Below are 12,240 nucleotides of genomic sequence, written 5' to 3'. Positions count from 1 at the left end.
CTGAAGTGATAACATAGTTTAAAGGAAGATAGCTGTGGTTTTTGATGCCAATAGGATATAGCAGCAGGAGTTCCTTGGGACAGTGTTCAAGGCTCAGTTATCTTCAGCTGCTTCAGTCTCCTATCCAACAAGACTTGGATTGCTGATGAGAGGCAAGCAAAATTTTCACCACACAAATGTAAGGAAATGATAATCTCAAACAAGAATCTAATCTCTTCAACAAGATTGTCACTGATAGGGTGAGGGTGGGGGTAGGGGTGTGAGAACACCCCTGATCAGAAATAAAGCTGCCACATAAATACTATTGTTACAGAGCAGGGCAGAAGCTGGATATACTGCAGAAGATAACTAACTTGACTCTCTAAGGCTTCTCCACTATCTACAAGGAAAAGGCAGAGGTCTTATGAAATACTCTCCACAAGCACAGATAAATGGTGCTTCAACTACAATCAAAGAGGTCAACAACATCCAGGACAATGCACTAACACCAGGCAGAACACCATTCACCACCTTAAACCTTGTCACCAGCATCAGTGGCAGGTACAAAATTACCACTGTGCAATATCTACAAGAAGAATGGTAGAATTTCACCAAGGCTTCATTGACAAACTTCTCTTGAATCGAAGGACAAGGGCAGAAACAACATGGAGACACCACCACCTGTAATTTCCCTAACAAATTGCACACCATCCCAGCTTCAAAAAAATGATCACTGTTCCTTTAATGCCACTGGGTCTAAAACCTGGCAGTGGTGGATCACAAATATCCTTTGAAGGGTAGTGAACAATGGGCAATGAATGTTATCCTTGCAAGGCACACCAATGCTCAATAACTGAAAGGGTGGGATTTTGTTGGCAGGCATGGACTGTTCTGAAGAGAACTGTCAGCATTTACTTACTTTAATGGAAGTCAGGGACTTCTGTACATGCCTGGTTAAAAAAGAGAGGACTTGAATTTACATAACAATACTGGGCATTCAGTAGGTCCATCAGCAGAGCTCAGTCACACTGAGAAGCCCAAGTAGTCATGCTGGAGAATTGTCTCTTGGATCCTATGCCCAATTAGCTTTGTTTAATGCTTTTTAAATGTCAGGCAGAGTAAAATATCTTTCAGTTTTGACAGCTGACAAAGCTGGTGGTAGATTTCTGCCATATGTCAACAGCTTTTTGGTGATTGGTCTTCCTAAGTGAACAACTGGAAACCTTATTATTACTCAGATCTAGCAGCTGGAGTGCAAGGTATTTTGAGCCAGGTTCTGGACCAGTTAATTTTGTGTGGGTGATGGCAGGGGTTGCTTGCGGGAAGCAGACCCATGTCAGCATGATTTGGCCCAATAAATTGTAAGATGAAACAAAGGATGAAGGTATCATTCTGTTGTAAAGTGAAAAATTCCAGTGGCTTAGGTTTCAGTGACTGACAAAAATTAATGAGGTACAGACTATACGACATTGTTATCTATTCAAACTGGCTTGACAAAAGCCAGTAAGCACAACAGAAAGATCTGTCCAATGCATTTATGTTGCATTAGAATCATGTCTATTGCTATTTGCAACTACTGGAGCACAGAAGCCAGGTAAATCAAGTAATTGATCAACTGATGTGAGAGTGTAGGAGAAATAGTGCAGTATTCTGGTGATGCCCATTAGTAGAAACTAATTCATGGTTTCATTGTAGGATGCATACTCTCCTATGCCTTCACCATCAACTTCCCCAAGGGAAGCTTCCTACTAGCAGCTGGATTATTGGACTGTAATAGCGATGAACAGCAGAAAGAAAGAGAATAAAGAGTAACCCAAATCAACTCAAGTTATTTTCACATGTTGCCTTAATGGCAGCACCTGCAGAATCTGTTAAACTGCTTTGATATTAAGTAGGCCAAGACAAAAATAAACACCAGAGTTAACTCATATATATGTTGGGAGCAGGTGGTGTGGGTATTGCATGGGAAACCAGCAGGTCCCTAGCTGCCATTTTAATTCAGTCATCTCATTATCAGACTAGCTCTGGGTATGTTGCAAGTGCGTGACAAGGGGCGTGATGAGAACCACATAACATGATCTCAAGGCTGTTTTATAGACAGCCAATAGAAAGATGGAACGATAAAGGTACGAGTTTTCCCAAGGGGGCAGGGGTGGAGGGGAGATTCAGCGTGATTCACGATGGCCATATCTGTTTAGTAATTCATTCTTTCATGTACCACTGAGTTCAGTGAGGAGTCGGAGACAGGAATAAGAAACCTGCTGAGAGTAAAGGAGTTCTGGATGTGGCCAAGGATGTTAGAAGCAGGACTATTGTGTCACTCTATTGAATTAAATGACATAACCGAACTGAGTTTTTACTGCAGATTTTCTACAAGTTTTAATCAGTATCCTCAATTGCTATTGTGCTCTTACTCTGATTTTACTGACAAATTTTAGGAAGCTTGGGACACCCCATGCATACACTGACAAATCTAAAAGTACTCTGAGATATTCCTCCAAATGAACAATTATCATGTGAGTAGGTAATCCACTTCAAGTGTAGGGTTTGCTCACAACCAACCCAACACATTGAAGTTAAACATGGGAATCAATGGGTTGCTGCCAGCTTCTTGACATTTGCAATTCAGCCTTTTTTGTTAAAATCATTGGCCCATACCCAAATTCACATGCTCCTCCAGAATACATTTCTCCATTATGTCCAATGTTAAACAAAAAACCTTCTCTGCAAAGAACAATTTTATTTGCTGTTTTCCTGATAATGACTGCTTAACCTACCCACTAGTACCATGACGAAAGCACAAATAGAATATCGTCTAAATATCCGAGAAAGGGCCATTACGGATGCAATTAGATTAGTGAGTGAATTAAAAGATTTGTTTTGGTGTTCCCAAAATTTTATGATGTGGTATATCAGGAAGCAGTTCAGGCAAATATTAACAATATATCAGATAACCAAATGTTTGATTTTAAGCCTTGATACAACATAAAACACAAAATACAGTATTTCTGGTGGGCTGCTCAATGCTGGAGATGTTGTGGGATGCGATAGGGATTTCTCTGCCTGATCCTGATACTTCCTCAGCTCAGAATCTTTCACTAGCAAGTTCAATATTTTGAGTTGGTTACCAGCGTGTGTTGGCATGATCAAAATTCAAGCATGAAGGGTGACAGTAGGTAGTGGGTGAGTTGACGGATTTGCATGGAAGGAGAACTTTGCTGCAACGTATTGGAGTCATATACGTCTGTTAAAGTTGAAGAGGGAAAGTTTGAAAGTCTTCAAGCAGATGACCAGTGACAATTCGGCAAATGAAAGATATTGACTAATAATATTGGTATGGAGATGTACAGATCCGGTCCACCACTGTCTCTTGCTCTGATGCAATAAATATACCTGGAACACAGGAGGCTGCAGATGTTGGAATCTGAAGCATAAAATCAAAACTGCTGGAGGAACTCGGCAGGTCAGGCAGGTCTGTAGAGGGAAATGGTCAGTCGACATTTCGGGTTGAGACCCTTCATTTGGACTGCTGAAGGGTCTTGACCTCAATGGTCAATTGTCCACTTCCCTCATCAGATCCTGCCAGACCTGCTGAATTCTTCCAGCAGCTCATTTTTTTGCTTGCATATATATATATATATATATATATATACACACACACACATTTTTATACGTGTGTGTGTGTGCGTGTATATATATATATATATATATATATATATATGATATATAAAAAGTGTATAATATAAAGTATATCCATACCTGTTTTATTAAGACCTTCTTGACAACTAGATGGAAAATGACACATTTTATTTTATTGTACATTGAAAACTAAATAAAATTATGGGATATATAAATGTTTTAGATTACCTAATGCAGACAACCAATATGGATATAATTCCTTGGTGAGGAGAGCATCATCTATTTCAAACAGGAATCTCTTCATCACATCCACTACATCACCCAGTTGATGTTCCCCAATTCTCAACTTCACGTTTCTGGCATCTTTTCTGAATTGATCCAACAGTTGGTTAACTCGTGATGGTGTGCCATTTTTTTGGTAAATTCCTTCAGAACCAAGTCCTAGGAATAAATTTAAATATTGAACATCCACAGTCAAAATATTTCAATGTACTTAGCTTGAGAGAAAGACCTGCACTCCACAAAACAATTAGGAATAAGCCAAAGCAGTAAACATAATGGGCCAGAACTTTCTGCCAGCATCGACCTGTACCAACTACAAAATTATATTTTCTGAACCAGTTAACCTGATTAAATATGGCAAAGCTTTGCATTACTGTGAGGCCCTGAGGGCCCAGCACTACATCTTGTTTGGTGGGCGAGGGGTGCATGGGGAGGAGGAACTGGTGAAGGAGACAGAAAAAGATTCACTTACAAAAGGGCTGAGAAAGCTTTGGCCAAGCTGCATGCCAGGCTTTGCCAGCAGTCAAGGTTATTAAGGGCTTTGAATAGTTTAATGACACTCAAAAATGATAAAGTGAATTAAACAAATAGAACAAAGAAACACCAGAAATGATTAAATCAAACTCAATAGAAATCGTAAATTACCTTATATTTACCTCGTTCCTTGCAGCCGTTCCTTTCCACTAAAATGAAAAGCTTCACTATTCCTGTGCCAGGTTCAGCGGACCTTACAGCATAATTGTAACAACTCCCAGTTTTCCACAAGATACATATATTTTTTACTGCTGCCTTAAAAATGCCAACTTTCTTAAACAATACCAAGCAAAGGAGGTTACTACATTTTCAGAATGAATGATACGAAGTGGCCACCAACAATGAAATGGCTAACTGAAAGGCATTCTACCTACTATAAAACAGAAAATTTATGATCACCGAAACAACACACCTTGATTCCTTTAGCCTTTTTGACTTAATTCCTTCCTTTAGTCATCAAGAGAGTCTACACCACAAATCTCAGCTACTTGTCTTGATTACTGGGGGAAATAACTTTGCACAGTGAGTAGGTCCCCAAAGTTTGAAGGGTTATACTGGATTGGTTACAAAATGCAATTGTGTTGAACCCATTCTTTGTGCATGTTAGCTGCTAATTTGTCTCCAAAAGAGTGTCTGAAGTACACATATGCTTGTAACAGGAATTGCATGAATCAGGAATGCAGCTCTTTGAGATACACCATGTTCTCCAGTCACACTCCAAACACATGGTCATGTGAGAAGCATTTTCCCAGTGGTTTTTACAGTCGCAGTGACCATCAGCTTCTACATGTTGAATTCCCTATGGGTTGCAGCTGGAGATATCTGCAATATATTCCAATTTCTTCTACATTGTTGGCAGAACAGGTTCTTTGACCTCTTGGAATAGAGTGTGTCCAAGTAAAAATCATTCTTTTTTGCAGAGAAATAGAATTAGCATGCAGCTATAAGGATCTATCTATCTATTATGGAGCTTCCCTGTGGCAAAGTGTTCATTGTCTTTGTGTGTTGCAGAAGACAAGCACGATACAACCCATAGATATACCTTGACTAGATAGGATTGCTCTCTTCTCTCCAGCTGGTTTGTGACCAGTGCATCGTGCAAGCCAATGCCCAGCAGCTTTCACAAGTACCATTCGCATGCTTACACAGTAAATGCTGTTACCTGAACTACTCTGGTGGAGCACTGCAGAGCAGGTCGGTGGCTGCACATCATACAGCCTCATCATCATATCTCTGTCATCTCCCGACCTGATGATTTCAGTGCATGCCTGGTGAGCTTCCTTTTTTCAATTCTGAATTATCTTGAGTTCTACTGCCTGTATCTGAACTCAGATCAAGTCCTGATGACCCATCATCCCCACTGCAGCTGCATAGATTAGTTCCTTGTCTTGATTTTATAGCTGACATCATTCTTTTCAAACTGCTCCTTGATCTTACTCCACTGTAATCCCCATCACCCTTTAATCCTCTGGGATACGAATGCATCCCCAATTCTGGTTGATGACTCATCCCTGAACTTAAGTCATTCTGCCACTAGTGGCTGTGTCTTCAGAAGTCAAGGGCCTAAATTCTGGAAATTATCCACGCCCCTCCCCACCCCCCCCCCCCCCACAAATCTCCATCTCCCTTTCATCATTCTACATCTCTCCTTAAAACCCTTGCTTTTAGATATCAGCCCTAATTACATGACAGTATCCATTTTCATTTAATAACCCTCCTGGGGTTACATTATAAGAGCTATGTGAAGAGGAGTTGATGTTGTCTTGCTTTTATGTTTGTCAGATCCATACTCTTATGCATTCTTGGTCTTGTGACTGTAGCAAGGCTGGTGGAAGAATGATGATGTTCGGTGGAGACAGCAAATGATCTCATAGACCAAGTTCGAGCAGCCCTGTGCTTGTGCTGGATGCTTACAATACTAGGTCTTGTTGCTGAGAAAATAAGGCAAGCTACAGACTGATTAGCACCACAAGAGTGCTAAGATTACTATAGCAAGCACCAAATCTGTGCAATCCCTAAAATGACACACCAGAACGTTGGTGTCTGCTTTGCGCGCTATCCAGTCCCAAGCATTCGACATACATCCGATCGTCCTTGGACAAAAAGCTGCATCTTCTAATTCTATTCACACATAAAATACATAAAGTTTAGTTGTGGCATAGAATGGATCAATACTAAAGGTGAAAAGATCAATGTTGTTCACAACCTGGTCATTTGATTTTTCTTTGTTTTTGTAACAGGATGCTGAGCAGTTTACTTGTTGCAGCCTGCAGTAATCTACTGTTCAAGGGAACAAGATGCTTGAGTGCCTGCACCCAAATTGAATTTAATACTGGATATGAATACAACCTAATTTTATATCCTTTTTAAATCTTTTACCAATAAATTAAGACTACATTTAATTGTGCTTCCTTTTAGAGTACACAACATTTTACAAAGGGACTATTCCATTACATTAAAGTGTTAAGGCAATGAGTCATTAAGCATGCAGAACAGGGTGTCCTCAGGCTCAACTTCTGATCTATTTTAGACATTCTATGGATAAAAGTGCTCCTATAGCAACTTAACATTATCCAAGAGGAAGCAGCCCTGACAATTAACTCAATATCCAACCGTTACAACACCGAGGAGTGCATATTTCTACTGCGGTATGGATTATCTGATATCGTTTCCCTATCCTCTAATGCCCAATACAAAGGCACTCTCCCTCCAAAGCAGTAAGTTCCAGGTTCAAGTCTCACTTGAGAGACTTGAGCACAAAAATCCAGGCTGCTGTTCCAGCGTAGCACTCAGGTATTGTTGCAAAGTGTTGGGTAACAGATGAAATGCCAAAGTTACCAGCAGTCTCCCCTGTCATTGCATCCCATGACACTCCTTTGAGAGAAAGCAGTGATGATATCCCCAGCAGCCTGGTCAATATTTATCCATCAGTCAACATTGTTGAAAAGAGAGTATTTCACTGTTATCTTACAGCTGTTTGTGGGAGCATGCTGCTAGCAAATTGGCTGCCTCATTTCCAACATTGTAATAGTAAACAAACTTCAGGAAGTATTTTGAAGCCTCTGTGAAAAGCATTGTGTAAGTACAAATCTATGAGTTATTTTTCTTTCAAGGTAGTTGAATAATTCTGAAACCCCTTTAAATTGCACACCAAATTATCGTCATTGTTGTCACTGGGTTAAAATCCAAGCCTGGGTGATGTGGGCCACCAAAGGAGACGGCGGCTTACAGTAAAACTTAAAAGGGGACTGCCTGACCAGGTTCAAAGGTTTAGGGTGGGACCGTGGTACAGCCAGTGGAGCTGCTACTTCACAGCACCAGTGAACTAAGTTTAAGCCCAAACAGTGTCATCGGCATGGAGTTTTCTTGTTCTCCCTGTCACCATGTGGGTTTCCTCAGGGTGCTCCCTTTCCCTCTCATATCCTGAGTTGGCAGATTAATTGAACAAGATGCTTGAGTGCCTGCACCCAAATTGAATTTAATACTGGATATGAATACAGACTGCTGTAAGTTGCTCCTTGTAGTTAGGTGAATGGTAGAATCTGCAGGGTGTTGATGGGAATGTGGGGAGAATGGGATTAGTGTAGGACTGGTATACATGGGTGTTTGATGATCACCACAGACTCAGTGTGTCCAAGAGCTTGTATTGTTGTGTGACCCTATGACTCTATCTGGGACTTGGTAACTAATGTCCCTCAGTAGTAAAAGAGAGATCCAGTTTTTCCCCTTACTCAACTTACAGGCTTACCGTGAACCCTTTAGTGTATTTGACTGAATTTTAAACTTGAACATTATTTCTGTGGAAGCTGTATTACTTCCACAGCAGAAATAATGTTCAAGTTTAAAACTTGCTGTTAACTGTTGCTCTCAGAGCTAAACATCCCAAATGCATTGAGTTTGGGTATTCTTGAAGCAACTCTCAGTGGCTGCATCCACAGCACAGAAAATGTTGCCTATAATTCAGCTCTAATTTGTCAATCACACTCAGGAAGGGTGCACAAACAGACTCTGTGGGAAATGGAAATGTCACAGTGGTGCATTGGAGCGTGCCCCTCCAACGTTTTAAACTCTTCTCTGTCACGCGCACATTCTATGCATAAGCAGAGTGCATTTGATACCGGCACTTGTTTTTATTTTTTTTCAGCTCAACATTCATCTGTCAGACTGAAACAGAAAATATGGTAGCAGCAGTTCAAGAAGCACCCATGGATAGAAAAGACAAGGCAGAGCTGCAGGTGTGGAGCCTTCATCAGATTCAGAAGACACTGCAGTGACTACAGGGCTTAAAGCAACAGAACAGTGGGGAGAGGGGAAACACACATACATCAAAGAAATAGAACAACCTGGAACGTGTTACAGCGGAACTGAGATGGCAATTAATTAGGAGACCAAAGGCAAAGTCTGCAGATGCTGGATATCCGAAATAAAAAACAGAAATTGCTGGCTGACATGATGAATATTTCCAGCATTTTCTGCTTTTATTTTAGATTTCAGTAGATGCGGTAAGACAGTAATAAAGGTTATCACAGGGGAAGTGCAAGAGGATGAGGAGATGGGAAATGATGACTCTACTCATAAAAAATACAGAAATCTGTCTGTAGGAGCTCAGGAGTGTAGACCAGCTTGCCTGTAAAGTGTTCTGATGGAGGGCCTCCACCTCAAACAGCAACCTGAAAACCACCCTTGTTCTCCCACATCCATCACATTAGACTTCAACAGGAGGAGGAGGGGAGCTGAAAATGTTATTTGCAGGCAGCACAGTGAGACGGCTGGTAGAGCTGGTGCCTCACAGCTCCAATGACCAGGATTTCATCCTCATCTCCAGCACTGTCTGTGTGGAGTTTACATGGTCTCCCTGTCACCGTGCGGGTTCCCTCTGGGTGCTCTAGTTTCCTCCAACATCCCAATAATTTCCATATTGGTAGGTTAATTGGCCTCTGTAAATTGTCCCTGGTGTGTAGGTGAGTAGCAGAATTCAGGGGAGTTTGTGGGAATGTGTTCAAGGTTCAAGTTACTTTATTGTCATTCACCCATATGCTATAAAAACACATGGAGGAACGAAATGTCATTTCCCCCAGACTCACACAACAAAGGACATACACAAAACAGAAGACATACAATAAACACAGACATAAAAAATTGTGCAAGTACAAATAGTGCAAAAAATGGTATATACAGAATACAAATTTAGAGAATAAGATGGGTTGGGGTAGGAGTGGTGTAAATGGATGTTTGATGGTTGCCATGCACTCGGTGGGATGAAGGGCATGTTTCCATGCTGTATCTCTCTATGATCCTAAGAGAACGAGCACTGGCAGTGGTTGGATTTAAATTTCTTTGGCCACGGTAACTAGAATTGGTGGCTCAAGGATCACCTGACAGAGGAGGACACACTGGGCAACTATTTCAAAAGGAAGAAGAGAAGTTAAAAAGGACATGGAGAGATGGCTCAGTACAGTGCAGTAGGAAGAGCATAGGGATTCAGAAGTGGCACTATGGGAAAGGTGGACATGCTGTTAGGAGTTGGAGCAGAAACAGGAGTTGGAGATTACTCGCAGTTTGCAAAGGTGAAGTCAAGGTTTGAAGAGGGTGGCGATGATGAGATATTTGAAAGAAAGGCTTAATGTACCAACAGAGACCTGTTAACACTTAGAGCTATTGGAAATCGAAAGGATTGCAGATGCTGGAAATCTGAAATAAAAGCAGAAAATGCTGGCAATACTCAGCAGGTTAGGCCATATCCGTGGAGTGGGATATGTGCTTAATGTGTCAGATCAATAATCTTTCATCAGAGCAGGATCTGGGAAGAAAATGGGAGGTCAGCAGTTGACTTAGAACAGGGTTGATGAGAGCAAGTACCCAGTCTCATGGACCCCTTGAGTTCAGAGGAAGCATGAAACTAGAGAAAGAGGCGGATTTAAGGCCAAGTAACTGGCAAAACTTACGGCAAGTTTGACCTGGTGGGCTAGGGGAAGGGATGGAAGCAGCAGGGTCAGCTGATCAAATATTCCCAATGTCAGCAACAAAAGTCCAGGAACTATTCACTTTTCACTGGAGGTGAAAGTGGAGATGACAGTGGAGAGGGTCTTAAGAAGGTCTGCAGTGCAGAAAAATAAACTATGGTGTTTTCTTAAAAGATTTACAGTGTGGTAACAGGCCCTTCTGGCCCAACAAGTCTGTGCCGCCCATTTTAAACCCAAATTAACCTACCCGTACGTCTTTGTTTACGTTCCAGGATGATTGTGGAATAGTGAGCAGACAACAGAGGGGTGAGGGGTGGGGGTGGTCCAGTAGTGCATTGTGGAATAAGCATTTGCATTTCCAAAAGGATTATTACAATCAGCTATTCACAGCTAACACAGTAGGAGCAGCTAAATGAAATCTGTTTGCCACATTTGTCAAACAAAATACTTCAAAACTACAAAACATATGGATGCAATTGCTTTTGGCATGAAGGAAGCAAATCTGTGCCACTTGCAGTGACACCCTGTAGAACAAGCTTGCTTACCATACTGTGTAACAAACGCTATACAGCTGTCCACAATGATGGGAATGTCATTTTTGCTGAGCTGCTGGTCTCGTAGTGCATTACCATCTGTACCTGCTGCTTTCCTTATGGCGTCGTGCCAAGCAGTGAAATCCAGCTTCGTATGACCATGGATGTACAAAGTTCTACAAGGTTAGAACAAACTTTTAGTCCTTGATGCAATACTTCATTTGTGGGAGTTCAACTTCCTCTTACTTTGGAAGATTTAATGCCTTGGTGTCCAATTTACAAAAGGTAGCAACCGAGGATGGAGATGAATTTGCAGCTATGTGATCGGACGAGGTTATCCATTTCTTAATTTTAGATGTCAAGGGAGAAGACAATTAAATACTTGGAGCTTCACTGGAAGGTAATGCTCACAATGATTAAGTCACAGAGGGGAAAACAAAAACAGATCATTTGTTGAGAATGTTGTTCAGCATTAACCAAGTGGGACAAGAAAGAAAATGCTGGAAAAACTCAGAAGCAGGTGGAACTGAAGGGCCTCAGACCCAATAACTGTTTCTCTTTCCACAGATGTTGCCTGACCTGCCCTGATGGAGGCAGGTCATTGGTGCAAGGTTATGCTGCTGATGAGTGAAGTTTCTACCTGGCACATTGCTCCTTACAGCATAACTTGTCTGTAATTGGCCAGTCCAGCACAAAAGTTTAAGGAAATTGTATCTAGCCCAAATTAAGAGAGATGCAAGAGACTGCAGATGCTGGGATCTGGAGCAATACACAAAGCGCTGGAGGAACTCAGTGGGTCAGGCAGCATCTATAAAATACAAACCGTGCTGGAGGAACATTAGGTTGTGCTCTGGAAGCTGGTCCCATGCTTAACACTGGCCCTTCAGCCAAAATAAGTTAATCACCACGTGGATTTTCACTAACTGTGCCCCTTTTCAGGCCTTCAATACGGATCTTAAAATTAAATTTTATTTCAGGTACAAAGATACATTATAAAGCATATTTTTAAAATTTAACCACAAAACTGACTATTGTGTATTGTTACAAAGGTTATGTTTAGTTTCTGTAAACTCACATTCAGTTAAATTTGGTTAAAATGTGAATCAGACATTCGGATTAATTTTTTTTTGCTTATTAATTCAATTTCACTTGTTATTAATAAAACTGCAAAAAATATGCTTTAACATTTCTCTTTTGATGACAGACACACAAGCTGGAAATGAAATAAAGCAAAAACAAAAAAAAAGCAATTTTGAATGCAATTTCTCCTGAAGCTGAAACGCCACAGCACCAAACTGCAAATGTGTCAT

At 41.0% G+C, this 12,240-nt stretch overlaps 1 protein-coding gene across 4 annotated transcripts in view; it reads right to left on the bottom strand.

Annotated features, from left to right (window-relative positions):
• The window catches only part of arap2 (ArfGAP with RhoGAP domain, ankyrin repeat and PH domain 2), a 286,956-nt gene that overhangs the window by 68,563 nt on the left and 206,153 nt on the right, over positions 1–12,240 (bottom strand). For all 4 annotated transcript variants that reach the window (XM_052039500.1, XM_052039491.1, XM_052039508.1 and 1 more), the window contains 2 exons: positions 10,943–11,106; positions 3,847–4,059 (listed from right to left, as the gene is read on the bottom strand). In XM_052039500.1, coding sequence (XP_051895460.1) covers positions 3,847–4,059; positions 10,943–11,106 — 377 coding nt within the window. The remainder of the gene's footprint in view (positions 1–3,846; positions 4,060–10,942; positions 11,107–12,240) is intronic.

This window comes from Pristis pectinata, chromosome 2 (assembly GCF_009764475.1).
Source record: "Pristis pectinata isolate sPriPec2 chromosome 2, sPriPec2.1.pri, whole genome shotgun sequence".
In the NCBI taxonomy this organism is placed as follows: domain Eukaryota; kingdom Metazoa; phylum Chordata; class Chondrichthyes; order Rhinopristiformes; family Pristidae; genus Pristis; species Pristis pectinata.
Note: the sequence above shows the minus strand (reverse complement) of the source record. Positions and strands in the feature narration are given on the sequence as shown.